This window comes from Mesoplodon densirostris, chromosome 16 (genome assembly GCF_025265405.1).
Source record: "Mesoplodon densirostris isolate mMesDen1 chromosome 16, mMesDen1 primary haplotype, whole genome shotgun sequence".
NCBI classification, from domain to species: domain Eukaryota; kingdom Metazoa; phylum Chordata; class Mammalia; order Artiodactyla; family Ziphiidae; genus Mesoplodon; species Mesoplodon densirostris.
Genome location: NC_082676.1, coordinates 22871055 through 22896649, shown reverse-complemented (window position 1 = coordinate 22896649; position 25595 = coordinate 22871055). Strand labels below are relative to the sequence as shown.

General features: G+C 40.7%; 1 protein-coding gene across 2 annotated transcripts in view; it reads right to left on the bottom strand.

Annotated features, from left to right (window-relative positions):
- Window positions 1-21992, bottom strand: part of SAMHD1 (SAM and HD domain containing deoxynucleoside triphosphate triphosphohydrolase 1) — a 62683-nt gene extending 40691 nt beyond the window's left edge. Inside the window, exons 1-4 of one of the 2 annotated variants that reach the window (XM_060120335.1) lie at window positions 21697-21992; window positions 16930-16996; window positions 12210-12282; window positions 1749-1909 (exon numbers count right to left, since the gene is read on the bottom strand). In XM_060120335.1, coding sequence (XP_059976318.1) covers window positions 1749-1909; window positions 12210-12282; window positions 16930-16996; window positions 21697-21904 — 509 coding nt within the window. In that variant the 5' untranslated portion in view covers window positions 21905-21992. The remainder of the gene's footprint in view (window positions 1-1748; window positions 1910-12209; window positions 12283-16929; window positions 16997-21696) is intronic. The other variant, XM_060120334.1, reaches the window with a different exon arrangement.
- Between the last annotated feature and the right edge of the window lie 3603 nt (window positions 21993-25595).

Sequence of the window (25595 nt, the reverse complement as noted above, 5' to 3'; positions counted from 1 at the left end):
AATAATTTTTAGCATTTTCCTATTTATGGGAAGATGTAAGAGTCTGGGGTCATTAAAATTATTCCTTAGATATTCATCTGATCTATCTAGGGCCAGGATACTGTTTTTCTCCACCCTGAATTCCCCTCTGGGTGCAGCATTGGGGGCAGCTACAGTGGCTTGATGGCTTGATGGCGGGCAATATTTTTTGTTTACTAGAATGACAGGTAACATTTTTTTTGTCCACATTTGTGATTAGCAGTAATCTTTTTACACTTGACCACATGTTTTCCCCAGCAAAAAAGTTCACATATATACTGGCTCCTCCCTTACCTCTCTGGAGGAGTTCCTCAGAGCTATCTGAGAACTCCCGGGCTATAGTACTCAGTAAGGTCCCCAAATAAAACTTAACTCATAACTTTCACATCATGCATTTTTCTTTCAGTTAACACTCAAGAACTTCAATATGTTTTTCAAATGTTCTAATATACCTCGAGGGTAACTTAACAGAATAGTCTGTTTCAGAACTAGGCAGAAACACACAGATTCCCAAAAGCAGGACCTCTTGACTCAGAATCACTTATCATTAGGGAAATGCAAAATCAAATCACAGTGAGACACCACCTCATACCCATTAGGAGGGGTTTTTTGTGTTTTTTTTTTTTTTTGGCTGCTCCACGCAGCATGCAGGATCTTAGTTCCCCAAACAGGGATTGAACCCGTTCCCGCTGCAGTGGAAGCACAGAGTCTTAACCACTGGACCACCAGGGAAGTCCCTAGGATGTCTATTATAAAACAAAACAAAAACTAACAAATTTCGGCCAGGATGTGGAGAAACTGGAACCCTTGTACACTGTTGGTGGGAATGTAAAATGGTGCAGCCACTATAGAAAACAGTAGAGCAGTTCCTCAAAATATTAAAAATAGAATTACCATATGATCCAGTAATTCCACTTCTGGGTATATACCCAAAAGAAGTGAAAGCAGGGTCTTGAAGAGATATTTGCACATCCACGTTCATAGCAGTCACAATTGCCAAAGAGGTGGAAGCAACCCAACAGTCCACAGATGAATGAAGGGATAAACGAAATGTAACATATACATACAATGGAATATTACTCAGCCTTAAAAAGTAAGGATATTCTGACACATGCTCCAACGTGAGTGACTCTTGGGGAAATTATGCTAAATGAAATAAGCCCATCACAAAAAGACAAATACTCTATGAAATCACTTATATGAGGTACCTAGAACAGTCAAATTCATTAGAACAGAAAGTAGGATGGTGGTTACCAGGGACTGGGGAGAAGAGGAATGGGGAATTGTTATTCAACGGGTACAGAGTTTCAGTTTTGCGAGATGAAAAAGTTCCGGAGCTTGGTTGCACAATAATGTGGATATATTTAACACTATTGAACTATAAACTTAAAAATGGTTAGGGGCTTCCCTGGTGGTGCAGTGGTTGAGAGTCCGCCTGCCGATGCAGGGGACACGGGTTCGTGCCCCAGTCCAGGAAGATCCCACATGCCGCGGAGAGGCTGGGCCCGTGAGCCATGGCCGCTGAGCCTGCACGTCCGGAGCCTGTGCTCCGCGACGGGAGAGGCCACAGCAGTGAGAGGCCCACGTACAGCACACACACACACACACAAAAAATAATAATAATAAGGCTATTATTACCATTTTATAAAACTATTTGTTTTCTAAAAGGTACGATGTGACTGAGAAGGGACTTAATAACTGTAAGTTCCCCACCCCAATACCCTTCTTACCCTAGACTATGCTCAAATCGATTGTGTGAAGCTCCTGGAAAAACATAGTAACCGCCTCCCAACTGCTTAATATATCGCAGGCGCTGAAATTGAGGTGTGTCGATGATTTGGATGAGAAGAGGGTGAAATTCAATGTGACCATGGATAGGATCATTAATCACCTAGAAAATTATAAATTAATGTGAATAACAATACATAACACCACATAAAATTTTTGTCCAGTCATTCCTATCTACAGTGCAAAGTCAAAGCTATTCATTTTTAAGTAAGAATAATACTAAGGGAAATGACAAGTTACGAATATCTTTACTTTATTTAGGTATCACTACCAGACAAAGCAAGTATATTGGACCTGATGGGTTCTAACAATGGATTAATGGATTCTAATAACAGAAGGGTAAAGATTTCAATCTTTCTTTTATGTATATGATTTCATTAGCCTTTAGTAAGTTAGTCTGGTATTCAAGTTAAACATACTCATTTAACACACTCATTCAGATCACATACACTATTTTACCACAGGCACCGTGTCTAATTTCTTTGTAAATGTATCCACCCATCACTATAATCCTTAATTAAAAAAAACAACCCTCCTACCATGTAGTAAACAATCATAGGCAGGAAGTACTATAAAACTCTACAGCACTTAATGTCTCTAAGAAGTACTTACTTATACTTAGTAAACCTACATTTCATAATTATTCATTACTCTAAGCTTAAACCGGGGCTTTAAATATGGGTGAAGATTTAATGCTCCTCTATGTTTCTTTAAATAAAGGTAACATCTTTCTTAATTGTCCATAACTGTCTTTTAAAAAGAATGTTTCAGGGCTTCCCTGGTGGCGCAGTGGTTGAGAGTCTGCCTGCCGATGCAGGGGACGTGGGTTTGTGCCCCGGTCCGGGAGGATCCCACATGCCGCGGAGCGGCTAGGCCCGTGAGCCATGGCCGCTGAGCCTGCGCGTCCGGAACCTGTGCTCCAGAACGGGAGAGGCCACAGCAGTGAGAGGCCCGCGTACCACAAAAAAAAAAAAAAGAATGTTTCAGAATAAAAAAAGAAACATGATAAATGATCTAATCCATGATTTTCAAACTGCTTCAAATGGTTCCATGAAGTTCCTAAAAAATGTATGGAATTCTGGGAGGTGAAGGGCCTTGTCTGCTTCATTTACTGCCATATTCTCAGAACCCATCAAACAGCACAGTGCCTGGCACAGAGTAGGAACTCAGACACATTTTGAATGACTACCGTTGAAACATTATTGCAAAGTAATACATGTTAACAAGCTCTTATAGATACAGTGTACCAAGTATATCTTTAATAATACACCAAGAATGATGTCAAAGTATCTCAGGAATAGAAGGATGTTGTAATTCAACCCTGTGAATGTCCTTATCAGAGAAGAAAAAGTTGAACAATTTTTAAATACATGAAAATCATATACTGGTCTATTCTTTCTCCCTTATACAAGATCAATGTAACCATGAAACAAATGAGAATCTATTTTTTAAATTAATGAATTTATTTATTTATTTGTTTGTTTATTTATTTTTGGCTGTGTTGGGTTTTAGTTGCTACACGTGGGCTTTCTCTAGTTGTGCAGTGTGGGCTACTCTTCGTTGCATGCAGTGCATGGGTTTCTCATTGCGGTGGCTTCTCTTGCTGTGAAGCACGGGCTCTAGGTGCTTCAGTGGGCTGAAGGGCATTGTGGGCTTCAGTAATTGTGGCATGCAGGCTCAGTAGTTGTGGCTCGTGGGCTCTGGAGCGCAGGCTCAGTAGTTGTGGCGCACAGGCTTAGTTGCTCTGCAGCATGTGGGATCTTCCCAGACCAGGGCTTGAACCCGTGTTCCCTGTATTGGCAGGCAGATTCTTAACCACTGCGCCACCAGGAAAGTCCCAAGAATCTATTTTATTTTGAAAAATTATCAAAGAAAAATCCTATAATCTACTTTTAATCCATTTAAAGATCTAAAAGTCTTCACTGTCAATTTTTCAGTGGTTAATAACTGTTTTTAAAAGAAATCAATGAAAATTATTTTTAACTTAATATCATAACACACTCTCCTTTCATGTCAAAATGCATCATCAACAGTTTCTCATGTTTTTACAAATCTTAATAATTATCACTGTAATGGCTCTATTTCATTGATAAACCAACATTTTTAAACCATTTCCCTAACACTGGGCTTTGCAAAACCAGAAATTCTATTTAGTCAATTTCATATTCCCTTCGCAACCCTTAGCGTGTATATGTGATATTAAAGTGTTTTGATCACTTTTTAAAATTAATTTTTATTGGGGTATAGTTGATTTACAACATTGTGTTCGTTTCTGCTGTATAGCAAAGTGAATCAGTTATACATATACATATATCCACTCTTTTTTAGATTCTATTCTCATATAGGTCATTACAGAGTATTGAGTAGAGCTCTGATCATTGTATATAATCTGTTATTTTTGTTCTTGCAGTATTTTTTTGAGGTATAGTTGACTTACAATATTATATTAGTTTCAGGTTACAACATAGTGATTCAAAATTTTTATAGAATATACTCCATTTACAGTTTTATAATATACTGGCTATATTCCCTGTGCCATACAGTATATCCTTGTAGCTTATTTTTTTTTTTTTTTTCTTTTTGCGGTATGTGGGCCTCTCACTGTTGTGGCCTCTCCCGTTGTGGAGCACAGGCTCCGGATGCGCAGGCCCAGCGGCCATGGCTCACGGGCCCAGCCGCTCCGCGGCATATGGGATCCTCCCAGACCGGGGTACGAACCCGTATCCCCTGCATCAGCAGGCGGACTCTTAACCACTGCGCCACCAGGGAGGCCCCCTTGTAGCTTATTTTATACATAGTAGTTTGTACCTCTCAATCCCCTACTTCTATTTTGCCCCTCCCTCTTCCCTCTCCCAATTGCTAACCCCTCGTTTGTTCTCTATTATTCTTGAGGTTTTTTCTGTTTTGCTATATTCATTTGTTTCATTTTTTAGATTCCACACGTAAGTGATAACATACAGTATTTGTCTTTCTCTGACTTATTTCACTAGGAGTAATGCCCTCCAAGTCCATCCATGTTGTTGCAAATAGCAAAATTTCACTCTTTCTTTATGGCTGAGTACTATTCCATTGCGTATATATATCTTCTTTATCCATTCATCTGTTGATGGACACTTAGATTGCTTCCATATCTTGGCAATTGTAAATAATGCTATGAATATTGTGATACATGTATCTTTTCAAATTAGCATTTGTGTTTTCTTCAGATATATGCCTAGGAGTGGAACTGCTGGATCATATGGTAGTTCTATTTCCAGTTTTTTTGAAGAAACTCCATACTGCTTTACACAGTGGCTGTACCAATTTCCATTCCTACCAAGAGTGTACAAGGGTTCCCTTTTCTCTACACCCTTGCCAACATTTGTTATTTGTGGGCTTTTTGATGATAGCCATTATGACAGGTGTGAGATGATATCTCACTGTGGTTTTGATTTGCATTTCTCAGATAATTAGTGACGTTGAGCATCTTTTCATACGTTGGCCATATATATGTCTTCTTTGGAAAAACGTCTATTCAGGTCTTCTGTCCATTTTCCTTCTACTAATTTTGGGTTCTGTTTGTTCTTCTTTTTCTAGTTCCTTTAGATGTAAGGTTGAGTTATTTGAGATTTTTCTTTTTCCTGAGGTAGGTTTTTATTGCTATAAAGGTTCTTCTTAGAACTGCTTTTGCTGCATCCCTTAGATTTTGGATTGCTGTGTTTTCATTTTCACTTGTCTCCAAGTATTTTTTGATATTTTCCTTGATTTTTTTCAGTGATCCATTCGTTATTTAGTAGCCTAATGTCTAGCCTCCACAGGTTTGTGGTTTTTTGCAGTTTTTTTCTTGTAGTTGATTTCTAGTCTCATAGCATTGTGGTTGGAAAAGACGCTTGACATGATTTCAATTTTCTTAAATTTACTGAGACTTGTTTTGTGGCCTAGAACGTGATCTATCCTGGAGAGTGTTTCATGTGCACTTGAAAAGAATGTGTATTCTGGGACCTCCCTGGAGGGCCAGTGGTTAAGACTCTGAGCCTCTACTGCAGGGGGTGTGGATTCAATCCCCGGCCAGGGAAATAAGATCCCACATGCCACACGGCACGGCTAAAAAAAAAAAAAAAAAGTGTATTCTGCTGCTTTTGGATGGAATATTCTCTATATATCTGTTACATTCATTTGGTCTAATATGTCATTTAACGCCTGTGTTTCCTAATTGATTTTCTGTCTGGATGATCTGTCCATTGGTGTGAGTGGGGTGTTAAAGTTCCTTACTATTATTGTGTTACTGTCAATTTCTCACTTTATGTCTGTCAATATTTCCTTTATATATTTAGGTGCTCCTATGTTGGGTGCATATATATTTACAATTGTTATAACTTCTTCTTGGAGTGATCCCTTGGTCATTATGTAGTGTCCTTCTTTGTCTCTTGTAACAGTCTTTGTTTTAAAGTTTATTTTGTCTAAGTTTTTGTTACCCTGTCTTGCTTTTGCTTTTGCTTTTTTAATATTTATTTATTTGGCTGCACTGGGTCTTAGTTGGGGCACACGGGATCTTCGTCATTGCATGCAGGATCTTTAGTTGCAGCATGCAGGATATTTTAGTTGTGACATGCGTACCCCGGCTTTCTTTGGATTTCTATTTGCATGGAATACCTTTTTCCATTCTCTCACTTTGTCTGTGTTTCTTTAGGTCTGAAGTGAGTCTCTTGTAGGCAGTCTATATAAGGGTCTTGTTTTTGTACCCATTCATCCACTCCATGTCTTTCGATTGGAGCATTTGGTCCATTTACATTTAAAGTAATTATTGATAGGTATGTACTTATTGCCATTTTGTTAATTGTTTGGGGGTTATTTTTGTAGTTCTTTTTTGTTCCTTTCTTCTTCCTTTGTTCTCCTCCCTTGTGATTTGATAACTATCTTTAGCATTATGTTTGCATTCCTTTCTCTTTTTTGTGTATGTATCTATTATAGGTTTTTAGTTTGTGCTTACCAGGAGGTTTAGATATAGCAATCTATATATATAAATGATTATTTTAAGTTGCTGATCTCTTAATTTCAAATGCATTTTAACAACCTTACATTTTTACTCCCCTCCTGCCATGAGTACTGTTTTTAGTGTCATATCTTACATCTTTTTGTTTGGTGTATCCCTTAACTACTTACTGCAGATATAGATGATTTTACTTTTGCCTTTTAACCTTCCTACTAGTTTTGTATGTGGTTGACTGAATACCTTCACTGTATATTTGCCTTTACAAATGAGCTTTTTACTTTCATAATTTTCATGTTTCTAGTTGTGGTCTTTTATTTTTTGCTTAGAGAAGTGCCTTTAGCATTTCTTGTAAAGCTGGTTGCGGTGATGAACTTATTTAGGTTTTGCTTATTTATAAAACTTGATTTCTCTATCAAATCTTACTGAGAACCTTGCCAGGTAGGTTCTTGGTTCTTGATATTCTACCACTCCCTTCTGGCCTGCAGAGTTTCTGCTAATAAGTCAGCTAATAGTCTATGGGAGTTCCTGCATACATAACTTGTTGCTTGTCCCTTGCTGCTTTTAATATTCTCTCTTAGTCTACTGTTGATTCCTTCTAGTGTATTTTTCATTTCAGTTATGGTATTCCTCATCTCTGCTTGGTTCTTCTCCATATTTTCTAACTCTTTGTTAAAAATTTCTAACATCTCGCTCTGTGAATCCATTCTTCTCCTGAGTTCTTTGATCTTATTTACTATCATTACTTTGAACTCTTTATCAGCTAGATTGTCTATCTCCACTTCACTTAGTTCTTTTGAGGTTTTATTTTGTTCAAATAAAATAAACATATTTTATTTAGTTTGGAACATATTCCTCTACTGTCTCATTTTGCCTAAATTGCTCTTTTTATTTCTATGTATCTGATATGTTGGTTATGTTTCCTGATCTTGGAGAAGTGGCCTTTTGTGGGAGACGTCCTATGTGTCCCAGCAGCGCACTCCCCTCTGGTCACTAGGGTTATATGTTCTAGGGATGCCCCCAGTGTGAGCTGCATGGGTCCTTCTGTTGTGGTGGGCTGACTACTGTGGGTGGTCTGGTAGGCATGGCTGGCACCCCAATTTGCTTGGTTGCCAGGCCCTACCTTGTGTGGAGGCTGCTAGCCACTGGTTGGCAGGGCCGGGCCACAGGGTGGCTGGCTGCAGAGCCCCAGGGGATGCTGGGGCTAATGCTGGCTCACTGGTGGGCAGAGCCAGGTTCTGAGATGAGTGGTTGTGAGGCTGAGGTTCCTGAATCTGGTGTTGGCCTGCTGGTGGGTGGGGCCAGTTCTTAACACTGCTGGCTGTGAGTTCCAGGGTGTCCCAAAGCTGGTGCTAGCCTGCTGCTGAGTGGGGATGAATTCCAGGGTGGCTGGCTGAGGAGTCCAAAGTACCTCAGAGCTGGTATTGGCTTGCTGATGGGTGGGTCCAGGGGCTGGGGCGTCACAGGGCTGTTGTCGGCCTGCTGGTGGGCAGGCACAGGGCCCAGGGTGGGTCCCAGGCTAGTGCCAGCTCACTGGTGGGTGGAGCTGGTCCTGAGGTCTCTGGATGCAGGGCCCTGGGAGTCCTGAAGCTGACCGTCTGCTGATGGGTGGGCCTGGATCCCAGGGCCGCTGACGGAGGCACCCAAGGTGCCCCAGAGCTGGAGCTGGCCTACTGGTGGGCAGGGTTAGGAGGTAGGGCCCCAGGACTGCTGCTGGACTGCCGATGTGTTGGCTGGGTCCTGACAGGGCAGGCTGTGGGGCTGCAGTGGTCCTGGGGCCCGTGTCTGCCCTCTGGTGGGCAGGATCGGGGTCTAGGAGCTCCTGGGACTGGTGCCCACCCACTGGTGGTAAAACTGGGTCCTGAGGCTAGTGCTGGCCCAATGGTGGGGGCACAGCTGGGTCATGGGGTCTCTGGCTGCAGGACACAGGGGTCCCAGAGCTGGTGTCAGACCACTGGGGGGGTGGGGCTGGTTCCTGACACAGCTGGCTGTAGGGTCAGGGCTGTCCTGAAGCTTGTGTCAGCCCACTGGTGAGCGGGGCCAGATCCTTGGGTGGCTGGCTAAGGTGCCCAAGGTGTCTCAGAGCTGGTGTCTCCCAGTGTTATTTATATAATCTACTCCTTCTATAGTTACATGGTCCACTTACTTATCACTTTTAAAGGTATATGATATTCTATTGTGTTACTAGCCAAGCAGGATGAAACAATTCTATTGCCTTCTGTATATGCCAAGCACTGAGGATGAGGGATGAATAAGTTACCATTCCTGCCCCCAGGAAAAATAATAGAATCTATTTGTAGAGTAGTGGGGAAAGAGAATGGGGAAAAAGAAACAAAAGAAGAAGCGGTCAGTTCTACCCTGAAGAAAGGGGAACAGGAGCCCTCAGAAAAAGATTCAGAGGTGGTGATTCTATAATTTCACACATATTAGGTAGACATTTCACTGTTTTAAAATTCACCAGGGACTTTCCTGGTCGTCCAGTGGTTAGGACTCTGCACTTTCACTGTGGGGAGGGCACGGGTTAGATCCCTGATCAGGGAACTAAGATCCCCAAAGCCACACAGCATGCCCCCCCAAAAAAAATCAATACATTTGACAAATTAGTGCCTACTATGTCAAACACTGCACTTCATCCTCACTACTATGCAATTCCTGGCTTCAGAGGCCAACTGAACTAAATTTAGCATGAAGAAAACTAAGCCAAGAATAAGAGGTTATAGTCTTGGGTTAGGCAATGGTTTCTTAGATATGACACCAAATGCATAAGAGACAAAAGCAAAAATAGATACACTGGACTATATCAAAATTTAAAACTTTTGTGCTCCAAAGAACACCATCAAGAAACTAAAAAGAGGGGACTTCCCTGGTGGCATGGTGGTTGAGAATCCTCCTGCCAATGCAGGGGACATGGGTTTGATCCCTGGACCAGCAGGATCCCACATGCTGTGGAGCAACTAAGCCTGTGCGTCACAACTACTGAGCCTGCGCTCTAGAGCCTGTGCTCTGCAATGAAAAGCCCGTGCACTACAATGAGGAGTGGCCCCTGCTCACCGAAACTAGAGAAAGCCTGCACACAGCAATGAAGACCCAATGCAGCCATAAATAAATAAATAAATAAATTTACAAAGAAGCAATACTGATTAAAAAAACAAAGCTAAATTAAACTAAAAAGATAGGGAATTCCCTGGTGGTCCAGTGGTTAGGACTCTGTGCTTCCACTGCTGGGAGCCCAGGTTCAATCCCTGGTCAGGGAACTAAGAGCCCGCAAGCCTCATGATGTGGTCTAAATAAATAAATAAAAAGACAGTAAAAAGATAATCCAGAGGATGGGAGAAAATATTTGCATATTATATATTTAACAAGGGAATTGTATCCTGAATATATAAAGAACTGTTACAATTTAAATTAGATTGTGGTGATGACTGAACAACCTTGTGAACTTTCTAAAAAACACTGACTTGTTTATTTAAAATGAGTGAATAAAAGAATATATCTGTGTGTAACTGAGTCACTTTGCTGTACAGCAGAGATTGGCACAACATTGTAAATCAACTACACTTCAATAAAAAATAAAATAAAATAAAATGAATGAATTGCAAGGTAAGTGAATTATATCTCACTAAAGCTGTTTTTATTTTTTTAAAAAGGTTAAAAAAGGTAACTAACACACCATTGTAAAGCAATTATACTCCAATAAAGATGTTAAAAAAAAATTAGGGTAGGAATCAATTCTTTGTTCAACTGTACTGCTGATGAAGCTAAGGTCAAAAAAGGTATCAATTTCATTACTAGACAGTGACTCACTGACTCAAGTACTTAGTAGCTTTAAGATCTATTTTCAATGACTATAGTTTATATATGAGGTTAAACAATTTTGTTAATGAAAAATAGAAAAAATAAATAAAAGGGGGCAAATGAAACTACTGACTGCCTTGAAAATTACTTCAAAAAGATTTTTTGTTGCAAACTGTGAAAATGTGACCTCAGAGATTATCTGAGATGATCTCAACTAATGAAGAAATCTCATCTTATCTCTGCCCTGCCTGATGAGAACACCCATGCTTCTGCTATTGAGAAAGGACAAAAAAGAATGCAGGACAGCAACTGTCTCCCAATTGCAGGACAAAATATTTAGATATCATCTTTGGTAAGTGATTCTTCTATTTACTTCTTCATGAAAATGAAGTATTTTAATATTAGGTAACTTTTTCAAAAAGGGCTGCGATTTGATCATTCCTCAAATAACAGATTTGCTCTAAGAACTACTTTGTCTGTAAAAGAAGATTCTTGTAGAATTGAACCAAACACATTTATTAAATATCTTCAAACATGATTTTCCATGAAAAATAAGCAGACTAACTTGTAACAGTAAAATTGAAATTCATGTGCTCATAGGATCTGAGATAACTCAATACATAAAACACCTCTGATGAAAAGTGCAAAAGATGACTGTGTAAAAGGGGAATGAGACCCCATCCCCTCTTCCAGGTCTGAAAGTAAGTTTTCTTACCCTATAGATGTCAAAAGCATAAACAATGTGGTACATTTCCTGTCACCAACCAATCAAGAAACATTTAATTACGGTATTAGAACCATCCTGAAGAGCTTGTGAAAAATGCACATTCCTGGGTCTCTACTGTAAGTTCCCAGAATCAGAATTTCTGAGATGGGAGCTAGGCAGCTGACTGCTTGTTAAAATGATTCTTGGGACACTGAGTGTGAAAAACAGGGCTTTTGAAATGTCTGGAAGGGGGTGGGGGATGAGAAATAAACAATTATTGATAGATCAAATTGTAGGCATATATCTATTCTTTGGTCTACTATTTGACAAAAAAGTTTAACAAAACTGATAAGTAATTTTAATTTAAAAGTTATTCGGTGACTAAGGGGTAACTAGGGCTATATGTGTCGATATGGATATTTCTCAAAAATATAACATTATATGAAAGTTTAGAAGGTTACTTCTAATAAAATGAAATTCCATTTATAAATGTTTAAAAAATATGTAAAACAATACTATACACTGTTTATGGCTATACATACATACATAGTAAAAATCTAAAAAAACATTCAAGAAAATGATTAAACACTTGGGGAAAAAAGGATGGAAACAGAATTCAAGAGGGGTACAAAGGAGGCCTTCCATTGTGTCTAATATTTTGTTCTAAAAATAATAGATCTGAAGCAAATTAGGCAAAATGTTAAGATCTGACAAGCTGGGCAGTAGTCTATTTATGCTTTTCTGTGGGCTTAAAACATTTTAGTTTTTCTCGTGGTTATTTTAGAAAATGCAGAAAGTTTAGAAAAGTAAAAACCCATTACTCACAATCCTGTTACTGAAAAGAGATTTCTTTCCATTCTTTTAAAAATGAATTCTACATAATTGGTTATATCACTTTATATTAAAAAAATAATAAACTCAGATTCCTCTTACCTTCATTGTATAAACATGAGTTTGATCCAGTTGTTGGATATTATTAAGCAGCTTTATTCTCTTCCCATAGGAACTAAAATTATAACAGGATAAGCAAATCTATCATTATTTGCTAAATAATAACCCCTGGAGTATATAATAGTATCTAATCAACTTTAGGTTGTTAGAATAGAAGTCAGATTAAAAGGAACAGTTAATAATTCAAACATACTCCTATTAGAAACCCTCTCCCTTCCTTTGCTTCTACGACATGAGACTCTTCTGCCCTCAATCCTCTTCTCTCTTGGTAAATTCAGACTTCAATACCTCTCATACCTGCATCACTGAATGCTCAATTTACACTTCAAATTTATTTTAACCTAATTGAGGCCAACATCTACCCTCATGATCCTAAATTTGCATGGCTCACGTAAGCGAAATCTCAAGCTAGGTAAGTCTCTTTGAAGTAGAGCCCAGTGATAATGAAAAAGGTCTTTGGAATTGGGCAGAACTGGCTCACATCTGCACGTGGAATCTATATGATCTTGGAAAAGTCACTTAACCTTTTTTGGTACACTGATGTTCTCATCTATAGCACAGAGATAATACTATCTCCCTCACAGGGCTGGAGAGGGATTAAACAGTGTGTTCGGCACTGGGGATACAAAAGACTCAGTTCCTGCCCTCAAGAACTATAGGAGAATTTTAACTATGATTACAGGTGTTACAGAAATTATGATTGATGTTAAATTCAATATTTATCCCATCAGCAGTGTTTTAAGTACAAGAATCTGGGAGTTTATTAGTATAACCAAGTGGTGAGTATGCGAACAAAGTTATCTAACTAAACTGGCCAAAGATGTTACATATAGGAAGACTACATTTGTTTGACAAACTGAGACTTTGTCATAACAAAATAACTTTCAAAGAGAAATAATTATTGCTTACATCAACTAAGAAATAGTCACATCAAATGCAAATGTCTAGGATACAATGAAAGGAAACGCAGGACAATATAAGACTTCTTGGCAGGGGTGGTTGTCAGTCACGTGATCAGTCCTTGAATGGATTTTTAAAACTCTTTATAAGTGATGAGTTGCAAAGGTCCAAGTTTGACTTATGAGCATCAGGTATGAATTATGCATGAATCAAGTATATATGGTTTTAGCTTCATTTATACCTATTGTCCTCTATCAGTAATTACTCATAATGCTCCAGTCTTGAGAAAGAATTTAATAGGAATTAAACAACTCAAAATCCTATAATTCACTTTCTTGCTCCATTTACACTTACTAATTGGTCTAGGCATGTTAGCCTGATACCTGGCTGAAGCAGGAGGCAAGGGGTTAGCCTTTATCAATCCTTTAGCTAATTTGACCGAAATGTAAATCTTTTGCTAAAAGTCCTAGATAGACTCGGAGCCAGAAGTACTACAATTGACCTCTATGTTGTCCCCCGAGACCCACGGTAACTACAGAATCTAAGAATGATTTTTTTGGAATGTACAGAAGCATCATTACAGCTGATAAACCATTAAAGCAGCATAGCTTGTGTTCTACTATTCCCCTACCCTCATCAGTTTGAAATAACAAGCACAGGGAGAGGCCAGCCTCCAAGAAGTACTTTAAGGCAGAGCTGTAACTGACACAGGTTAAGTATAGTTGCACAGTGGAGCATAACCAGGAATCACAGCATAAAATAATACCAAACCTAAACCAACCTCACAGCCCAGTCTTTTCCTCAACTGATACTCAGTATTCATCACTTAATTAGAACTCAAAAAGAAACTACTGTATTCATAAAGAAATCACATGGGGGGGTGGGCAAAATGGGTGAAGGGGCTTCAAGAGGTACAAACTTCCAGTTATAAAATAAATAAGTCATGGGAATGTAATGTACTGCATGATGACTATAGTCAATAATGTTGTACTGCATGTTTAAAAGTTGCCAAGTGATGGTATACAATTTATGTTTTAAGCAGGGCAAGAAAATTTAAGCATAACATGTTCCCTGCTTGTACTGGGCCCTCCCTAATATGCAGTGTGCATTATACATTAACCAGACCTCCTCAAAGTTGGGAATGCCTGCTCAACTGTAAAAAACAATGCTTTTTTCCTTCTTCTGATGCCAACAATGTAACTCCTTAGAAGATTAATTTTTCCTTTCCTAATCCTGTAAGGGATCATGGTGACATACTGCTCCTATGTGCAGATCTGGACTATGTATCTTTGGTGAACTTTACATAAAATGTCAGTGTGTCACTTTGATGTACAATCTGTTTTCTCGAAAATGTATATGACTGTTCCTTTGACTTCTAACAGGCAGAAGAGTCCTCAGAGTTTTCTAAAAGACTGTCTCTTGGGTTATAATCCTCAGGTTGGCTTGAATAAAACTCTCCATTTCTCCTTTACATCGAATACTGATTAATTTTTTGTTGACCCAAGAGAGTAAATAGTTTTTTTGTTGTTTTTTGTTTTGTTTTGTTTTTTTGCACAGCTTGCAGGATCTTAGTTTCCTGATCAGGGATCGAAATTTCACCCTTGGCAGTGAAAGCACAGACTCCTAACCACTGGACTGCCAGGGAATTCCGAAGAGAGTACATCTTAAAAGTTCTCATCACAAGAAAAAAAATTTCTTTGTAATTTTGTATGGTGACAGAGGGTACTAGACTTATTGTGGTAATCACTTCGCAATATATACGAACATTGAATCATTACATTGTACACCTGAAACTAATATAATATTATATGCCAATTATACCTCAATAAAAATATTTAATTTAAAAAAAAATCACTGATTAAAGTATATTTTAAAAGCCACCCAAAACCTGGAGGTGTTTTTGTTTTGGCAAAGGCTATGGCAAAATAAATACTTTAAACAAAGATTTGGGCCAGAATAGTTGGACTACAATAAGATTTTATTTCCATATTTCATCATTTCTGAAATCTGTTTCTTACAACTGATGTGTACATTTAATGTGACAATATTTCTTATTTTTTTAGAAAAATCTTTTACCATCATCAGTTAATCATAAAACTGAGGAAATACAGGAGTACTTGTCTAAACTGGATTCCCCCTAGAAAGCAGAGTCTAGGACAAAAGCTTGCATACAGTTAATTTATTTTGGATGTGAATCCTGGGATATGGAGTGGAGGGCTAGAAAAGGTGAAACAGGAAACGAGGGGAAAATAATGCAAGGGTACATTAATAAGTTGGTTGCATTGGACCACTGTGAACAACTTCAACGGATCCCACTGAAATCCTCAAAGGCAGCTCTGTCCAGGAGAACTTTGTCATGATGGAAATGTTCTATTATCTGCCCTGTTCAGCATGGTAGCCACCAGCCATAAGTGGCTACTGAGCACCTGAATTATGGACAGGATAACTGAGAAATTAAAATTTTCACTTCATTTAATTTTAACACATAGGTAGTGGCTGCTGCATAGGAAAACACAGCTCTAAGGAGTACTGCAGAATCCACCTCAGAGTTAAGAGGTGGGCACAAAAAGACATGACATATAGTGTTCCTTCTGGAATTTTTACTATTTTGTTAACTCATGTGTCCCAAGTTCCTGGAAGAATGCCTAACGCACAGTGAGCCCTCCATAAATATTTGTTGAATAAATCAACAGTATTTGGGTCCACAAAGTATATGGTTCCCTTTAAAAGCAAAGCTCTATTAGAAAAAATTCCATTCAGTTCAAACAATAAGCTACTATTATACATAAGAAATAGGTAGTAAGGGGGACTTTGGGGGGACAGAGGGGGCTGATACATAATTATGAAAGAGGCAAGATTAGGTTCCCAAGGATTCTGACCCAAAGAAGGCTTATTAAAAGTCAGTAAAATGTTCTAAAGTGATCTTTTCCCTCAATTTACTTGCATATCAATTACTAAACAACAGTGCATGAAGTAATTCAGTATAATCTTTTGTTCTGATTCTTTGGTTACTGTTTCCACAAACAACACTTAGCTAAGTGGAATTCCAGAAGAAAAGACCATATTTTACCACTGTTGCCAAGTCCCTAATAGAAACAAAGTCTCTACTTTAAGGAAGGTTTAAATATTGATTGGATCTTCAACTGAGATATTTAAAGTGGACTTACACAAATCTAGACCCTAGGATCTCCAGTCATATACAGGGATCTCAACCTACATATATAATTTATGAAGGGCTTAACATGTGCTAATCACTCTACATACATTGTCTCATTATTATTATCCATTTCACAGGTGCAGAAACTGAAGGGTTAAATAAATTGTCCCAAATCATACAACTGAAAAGTGCCAAACTACTTTGGATAGTGTCTTTAAATCTAATACCAAGGAAGCATTCCAGCCTTAAGTAGCTTTAGAAAGACCTAGAAATATACTCAAGATAGGGTTGTAGCCTTGATTTTTCTTGCCAACATTTTTTTCCTATCAATTCTTCTACATTTTCTGGAGTGTATAATTCAATTATTCTGAACTTGAGAGTAAAAAGTTGGTCACTACAAACTTCATGAAGGCTTACTAGCAAAATTTTTAAAAACAGGAATCATTAGTAATATCTAACATAGGATTTGCACAGCAAAAACAAACAAAAACAACTCTTAGACAGCAGGTGTGGTATTCTGTTTTAAAACCTGTGCAGATTTAAAATGAGGACACTTAATATCAGCAGTTTTGGGCTTTGTCTCCTCAGTGTGAATAAAAAGGTCTTAAGTATGCTTGGCTACAACGTGAATTTTATCATTCTTACCTTATTCCAAGGTCTTCAAGAAGAGACTCATCAAGAAAGGGCAGTATTGAACCTGTGATTTTCTTCTCTATGGAAGAAAAGGGAGGGAAAAAAATGAATGATTTCAATATTCACAGCACATGCTTTTTGATTTCTTTCAATTTGGATCCACCAGAATTTACTCAGATCAACATTTTTTTGAGCACCCAGTACTGGCAACAAACTGTGCCAAGTACCACATTTTTGATTGCTACTTGGAAAGTCTTAATTTTATTTATTTTTAATTTTATTTTTTAAAATAAATTTATTTATTTTTGGCTGCGTTGGGTCTTCATTGCTGCACACAGGCTTCCTCTAGTTGCGGTGAGCGTTGGCTACTCTTCGTTGTGGCGCGAGGGCTTCTCATTGGGGTGGCTTCTCTTGTTGCGGAGCACGGGCTCTAGGTGCGCGGGCTTCAGTAGTTGTGGCATGCGGGCTCAGTAGTTGTGGCTTGCAGGCTCTAGAGCACAGGCTCAGTAGTTGTGGCATATGGGCTTAGCTGCTCCGCGGCCTGTGGTATCTTCCCAGACCAGGGCTCAAAGCCGTGTCCCCTGCATTGGCAGGAGGATTCTTAACTACTGCGCTACCAGGGAAGCGCGGAAAGTCTTAATTTTAATTTGATAACTATACCAAGAGGATTTTTTTGATAAACCAGGTAAAATTTTAAAAATTATTTGAGTAAATTATTTGCAAGGAAGTCCAGCTGCAAAACTGGCAGCTTCCTCCTGAAACAGGTGAGGTTTGGGGTGGGGGCGGGGAAAGAAATGTCAGTCTATTGTTAGAATAGTCAGGTCAAAACCATAGCCTGAGGGATGCTCCACATGTTGACTTAGTTCTAAAACCTCCAAAGAAAGCACACAATCTGTTTAGTAAGGCTTATATACATTTTTTTTTGAAATTTATTTATTTATTTATTTATTTATTTTGGCTGCGTTGGGTCTTCGTTGCTGCACGTGGGCTTTCTCTAGTTGCGTCGAGTGGGGGCTACTCTTCGTAGTGGTGCACGGGCTTCTCATTGCAGTGTCTTCCCTTGTTGCAGGGCACGGGCTGTAGGCACACAGGCTCAGTAGTTGTGGCTCGCAGGCTCTAGAGCGCAGGCTCAGTAGCTGTGGTTCACGGGCTTAGTTGCTCCACGGATGTGGGATCTTCCTGGACCAGGGCTCAAATCCGCATCCTCTGCATTGGCAGGCGGATTCTTAACCACTGTGCCACCAGGGAAGTCCCACATGGTTTATTTTTCTTTATCTTTCTATATAGTTAAATCCAGACCTTCCTGACCTCAGATTCCAGAACACTGGACTATTTTCAAACAAACAAAAGTCTTTCTAAAGGTAACAAGAGAAAATGAGGATGTAATTTTCCAGAAAGAAAAAAATCATTAAATGAAAATGGCATTTTTGGGGGTGTTTTTCAAGCATAAAAAAAAATCAATATAAAAAATCCAAACAATATAAAGTATAAAATATCAACTTACTCATATTCTCCCAATAATCATAAATATTTTAGACAACAATGTTCAAGACATTTACCTATGCAATTATGAAAGTTACACAAATGAAATTATGTTGTTTATAATCTATTTTTCCCAACTAATAGGTCATAAAGATCTTTCTTGTTAATTATTAACAATTATTAATGATGTAGTTTCATCTTTTTTTTTTTTGCATTACGTGGGCCTCTCACTGTTGTGGCCTCTCCCATTGCGGAGCACAGGCTCCGGACGCGCAGGCTCAGCGGCCATGGCTCATGGGCCCAGCCGCTCCGTGGCATGTGGGATCTTCCCGGACTGGGGCACGAACCCATGTCCCCTGCATTGGCAGGCGGACTCTCAACCACTGCGCCACCAGGGAAGCCCCAGTTTCATCATTTTTAATGGTTGTCTTTTATTCCACAATACAGATGCACCATAATACATTTAACCAATTTCTTCTGAACGTTATGCTCCTCACCACTAAAATGAGTATAACTGAACCTATGTCACAGAGTTATTGTAAAGATTTTATAAGATGAAACATGAAGTGCAGAGAATAGTACTTCACGCAAAGTAAATGCTCCATAAATTGTTAATCATCAATATTATTTACTACTATTATCAATGGATATTTAGATCATTTCTACTTTTTTGCTATTTATAACTAGTGGTTAGAAGAATAATCTTGAATATATTTCTTTGGACAGTGTACAAATGTTTCTGTAAACTCCTACAAGTGAAATTTTCTGTAAGTAAAAAGGTATTCCCAAACTGTCCAGGGTTAAGCAAGTTGATATTTCCATCAACTTTATTGGATTACCAATCTTTAAATATTTTTCTATCTAAATTTTAAAATCAGTGTTTTTAAAATTACTGTTAAGACTGAACGTTTTTTCTGTTTTTATTGGCTGCTTGTCAATTGTCTGTTCTTGTGTTTTGCTCATTTTCCTACTGGGGTGTTTTTTTCCTTGTTCTTAGTTGATTTCATAACTTTGGTTATGTTCTCCATTTTTTTTCTTTTCTCATTGGTTTGTTTATTCCCTTATTGTTGAGGGAAATCCAATGTATTTTGATGAGAACACTTGTTAAGGTATAAGTGGCATGAATGCTGGAGTCCAAAGACCTAACTAAAATCCAGCTCTGCTTTTTTCTAGTTGTGTGGCCTTTGAACCTCAAACACGTCATTTACTAAAAAATACATATTACAGTCTCTAAATTCCTGTGAAACTGTATTCCAAAATGAGGAAAGGGACCCAGCACCTGTGCTTAGTTTTGTCAAATAAAAACAAATTTTGACTTGCAAGCTGCTGTGTATAAAACAGATAAAAAACAAGGTTCTACTGTATAGCACAGGGAACTACATTCAACATCTTGTAATAATCTATAACAGAAAAGAATCTGAAAAAGACTACATATATATATATATACACACACACACACACACACATATATCACTTTTCTGTATACCAGAAACTAATACAACATTGTAAATTAACTATACTTCAATTAAAAAAATCTGGACTTAGATAGGGACAGACTAATTAGGGAGAAAATTACTGCAATACGGAGAACGTTCTGACCTCAGAAATCTGCAAGCGGCTCAAAATCAAAAAGGTGTTTTTTGGTTGGTTGGTTGGTTTTTTAATAGGATAAAGTAGGGGCAAGCAGAGATAAGCAGAATCTTTGGAGGGGAAGTGACCCCAGTCTGACAGGACATTGGCTGTGGTCAGCCAGTTCTTAGGAGAAGCTCATCAGGGAGCATATTCCACTTCTTTAGTGCTTGCTCAAGTTTGGGGGCAAGTAGGAGTTCAGAGGCCAGTAGAAGAGAGAGAAGACCTGACTAAAGTTTGGTCAAAACAAAGCAGACAGTACGAAATTAGCAACAGTGAACACTTGGTCAGTTTTTACCAATTAAATCATGTAATGTCTTCTAGTATTAGACTGTGGGTCAAGACAACAGATCATTCTGAAGACTGATGAATGAATCTACAGGACACCACTGAAACAGGCAGCCAACAGTATAGCCAATCACATTTTGAAGACATAAAGCTACTTCATCCCCACCTACTGCTACTCAAAAGAAAAATTCCACCCCAGAAAGGGAGGAAAACCAAGGCTGGGGGGGTGGGGGGGGGCGGTGGTGGTAGGGAAAAAGAGAAGTGCAATTTCCTTCACCCATCAAGCTATCTTTAGGTCTTGAACACTTCTTTAGTTCCTCCCACCCAGCCTAAGCAAACAGGGCTCCACCCCGCAATTGCAAAAGTTTACTGCATTTGCAAATGACACCATTTTTCTATTGAACACTTCAGAGGGTAAAGCAGAGGTCAAACTTCATCCCCCTTACGGGCAGTTGCGTAGATTTCAAGTGGATGGATGCTTGAACTTAAGCCAGTAAAGTCGCTTAAAACTCAACCTACAGGCCAAGTTGTGGGCACCTGGGAGTTCAGTGGTCAACCGAACCACCCCAGGGTTCAGATTTAGCGAGGGAAACTTTTGGAGAACAAAACATGATCTTTACTAAGCTTTGCAAGTACAGTCATCACGCATGTATTGAGTCCTACCGGGATGCTACGGTAAGGCGATGCGGATTCAGAGATTAACATAAAAGTTCTTTCCCGGTTGGACAAACCCCGAGTTGGGAGGGGAAAGGAGGAAACAAACTTTAAAGCACCCAAATATACTCTCACGTGGCAAGTGTTCAGGGAGCTGCATCAGCAGAGGGGGGTCTCCCGAGCCTGGTGAGCTTGAATGACAGCAACCCTCCCACCAAGGGTCTTCTAACTAAAAAAGGGACCTGAGTCCCGCCTGTCAGGCGCTGGGGTGCCAAGTTCCTGAAGAAGCCCACCAGAGTTAGACCAGCTGCCCCCTCCCCGCCCCCGAAGGTTCACAACCTCCGAAGTCCGCTCCCTTCCTACGGGTCCGCAACGCCAGACGCCCCATTTCTCCTTCCTCCATCTCAGGGTATCCCTCCTGGGCGCCGCCCCTCAAGACCACCCCTGCGGGTGCCTCCCGCGTCACGTTTCCCTCCCCCGCCTCAGGCAACCTTCTCCGAGGGCTCGCCGCCTCAGGTTTCCGTTCTCCGCCTCAGGTCACCCCTCCTGGGCGCCCCCGCCTCAGGTCCACCCCTTCGGGTGCCTCCCGCGTCCGGTCTCCCTCGGCCGCTCTTGCTCCTCTTTGAGGCCCCCCCCGCTCACGGCCTCAGGGAGCCCTCTCTCAGGCCCGGCTGTCGCGACCTCGGGTCGCCGGCCCCCGGCCCCTCACCCCTACAGCCCTGCTACCTCGGCAGCGTTCCAGCAGTCCAGAATCGCTGAAGCCACAGTCCCTTAGGAAGGAGCACACCTGCTCCGGGCCCCAGGTCCGGTGGTCGGGGTGAAGGTCGGGGCTCGGGGACCTCTCTGTGTCTGCGGGAGGGGTGTTTGGCGGGGTTCTCGGGCTATCATCGCGCCGGAGCCGCTTGGGGGGCTTCTGAGAGTCGGCACTCTGCATGGCTACACCCAGCGCCCCGCGCGGCACAGTCAAGAACCCCGGCGCCCGACCCGCGCGCAGGCGCACTCGCAGCTCAGTGGCGGCGGCGGCGGCGAGTCAGCTTAGTACTGCCAGCCTATTGGCCGGCCGCGCAGGCGCACTGACAGCTCAGACCTTGGGGCCAGGCCGGCCACCCACTTCAGGCCCCCAACCCCCAGTCCCGGCGCAGGCGCAGTGACCGCCCAATGACCCTTAGCCCCACCCAGGCGTTTACGGTAAAGCGAGTGAGTAGAAGCAGAACTGAGAGTGGTGCTGATAAGGGCGGGGGCCGGGAAAGAGTGTGCCCAGGACATCCCGCTACAGTCCAGAGCAGGGGCTCTTCTGGTGAGCTGAACTTCACATGAGTACCCCAGGCTTAACCCTTGGCCGTGTTGGTAAAAGGACTACTACAACTGCCACTACTAAAGCCAGTACACCTTCCCATCAACACAGCCATAGACCCATCCAGAAGATACAGGGTGAGTGAGGCAGATTATCATCAAGCAGCGTGAACTAGTTAGTGGTCTAGGGTTGAGCAAAATATTTTCAGCAAACACTTAGAGCTTTACTGTGTGCCAGGCGCTCTTCTAAGGACTTACAAATATTAATTAATTTAGAACCCAATAACCTTAAGATGTAAGGAACTGAGGTACAGAGAACTGAGTATTTTGCCCAAGGTCCCCCAGCTAGGGAGTGGTGAAGCCTGAATTCAAACCCAAGCAATCTAGCCTGGCTCTAAAGCCCATGCTCCTACTCACTTGCCAACAATTGCTCACTAATGGGAGTTTTGATATAAAATTATTTTATATTAGTTAACCCAAATTTTCCAATTGCTCCCTTATCCCATAGACCCGTGGGGGAAAGTATGGAGAGGTGACCTTGCCCTCCTCTGCACAGAAGGGCCAGGCCCAGAAAAACAAACCTTTAAACCACAGAATATTTTGAGAAAAAACAGACAGTTTTCAAGACTTGTGAAACCAAAACAAGGGGAGAGAGGTCAAAGAGACAACAAAGAGCATAAATGTGAAAGACATATTTAAACTTGGAAATGGCTATTTGAAAATTTGTGTTTATAAGACTTGTGGGAAAATCTGCCCTGACAGCAAGGTTTCTTGGGCAGTAGAAGGTGATATAAGCAGGGTTTTAAGTTTACTCAGTTGGGTTTGTTCAAAGCAATTGCTTTTGAGAATTTAATTTTTATTTGTTTTTGCTTGTTAAAGAGTATATAATTTAATGCCATATTTATTATGTTTCCCCTAATCTCCTACTTTGTAGGGGCCCTAGATCTTGCACAAGGTGGTTTCTTGAGCAAGGTCCCATGACTAAGTGATAGAATCAACGTTTAAAGCTGACTCCAAAACTTGGGTGGTTCCTAGTTTGCCACTTCACTTCCACTTGGTCCTGGTGATCCTATTCCATCCAGTCATTCCACAACGTGGAAACAAATGCCTACTAGACACAGGCCCTCTGCTCTGGTTGTACTGAGAGAAGTGAGTATTCAAGCTCTCCTCTGATGTCAGTCTCACCATAGTTGGGACTAGAAAAAACTCTAAGATCAATTAATTTAAGGCCCATTGCTTAATGACCTTGAGTACCCCCAGCAGTTCTTCCTTGCCCTTCCTTGCTTCCACCCACCCAGCTGAGTTGGGCAATTTTATTTCTGGCAGTATTAACCTTGTAGTTTTACATCTCCCTACAACGTCCTCTTAAACCAGTGCTGCTAGTTCTCAGTGCCACCTACCACCAATCCCTGGTTCTTTCTTTGAATCTAACCTCCTCAAGACATTCTTTTTTCCATCTGTCAAAATCCCAAAGCAAGCCAAAATTCATTTTTAAAAATGTATTGGTTTTCTTGTCTGATAAAAATAATGCTCAAGAAAGAAAACTTGTAAAACAAAATGTGTACACACACACATACAGATCCAAAGATCACCTCCTGGTATGTGCCCCATAAGTCTTTTTCTTTTTTTTTTCTTCATAAGTCTTTTTCTGTTCGTAGATGTAGAAACTTATTTCCAGATCTGTCAAGGAATTCTTTGAAAAAAAAAAAAAGAGACCTGGCAAAATGATAATAGCTACCATATTTGAGTATCTACTATTATTATTATTATTATTATTATTATTATTTTTTTTTGCTGTACGCGGGCCTCTCACTGCTGTGGCCTCTCCCATTGCGGAGCACAGGCTCCGGACACACAGGCCCCGCGGCCATGGCTCGCGGGCCCAGCCGCTCCGCGGCACGTGGGATCCTCCGGGATCGGGGCACGAACCCGTGTCCCCTGCATCGGCAGGCAGACTCTCAACCACTGCGCCACCAGGGAGGCCCTGAGTATCTACTATTGATCTTGGGTGGCCACAGCCTGCAGCGGCTTGGAGCAGGGTTTCAGTTCCTGGCCAGAGATTGAGGTTGGGCAGCGACAGTGAGAACGCTGAATCCTAGCCACTAGACCAGTGGCCAGTGACAAGGACCTGGCCCTTCAGCCTTGCAGAAATAAATTCGCACCATACATAGAAAGTAGTGAAACAAAGTGTTTAGTAGGAGGAAGAAGTACATGTGGATAGAGATACGGGTGGGCTCAGAGAGAGAGTCGCACCCTCGTGGTAGTTTGAACCACTTTCATGGGGCATTTCTTCCGGGTTTCCTTTGGTCAATCATCTTGCTTTTCCTGGTTCAGTGTCTGTATTTGGTATATCTCAGGGTTTTCCCATGTGTGCACACGCATCTCTTAGCCAAGATGGATTCTAGCGAAGAGGCCTATGGGTAGGTTGACATCACTTACTATGAGGTGACGCCCCCCTCCCTTTTGACCTCTGAGGAACCTTTCTGCGAATGTATAGTTGGGAAGGTCTCCTTGACCTCAAGAATAAGAAATATGTGATCTCTATCTTTTATCTGGGCAGGGCTCAGCTCTTCTCTCGCTTCTATTTTGGAGTTTCTGTCCACAGGGGATGAGCTCCAGCTGTTCAACCTGGGGCCCATCTATCTCCTGCTTCACTATGAGTCAGATTTGTGCTTTACTTTATATCTATAATTTCTAATCCTCATAGCAATGTCATTAGGTGGTATTATACTAGCTGGGCTTATTTAGTTATAAATACATTCATTCATTCAACAAATAATAATGTTTACTGGGTACTTACTAATTTGCCTGGCACCTGAGACATATTGATGAGCAAAAGAAACAAAAATCCCTGCCCTAGTGAAACATATTCTAGTGGGAGGAGACTGGCAGTGAATAACAATATAATTAACAGTAATAAACTTAGAAGATAGTACTTGGGAAAAAAGTGTATTTTAAAGAGAAGTAGAGGAGGATAGAGTCACAGTTTTGAATAGGGTGGTCATAATATGGCCATAAAAGGTGGTCATAGGCCTTTTGAGAAAGTGACATTTAAGCAGACTGGAAGGAGATGAAGGAGTCAGCCATGCAGGTGTCTGGAGGAAAAGCATTCCAGACAAAAACCATTCCAGCCATGCAGGTGCCTGGAGGAATAGCAAGTGCAAAGGCTTTTGAAGCAGGAGCATGCCTGGTGTTGAAAAATAGCAGAGAGGCCCGTTTGGATGGGCAAAATGAGTAAAGGGGAAGAGTTAAGAGATAAAGTCAAGGAGGGTGCAAGCCATGTGGGAACATGAGGGCTACCCGCTGCAGGCAGCTTTGAGGTCCCAGCTTTA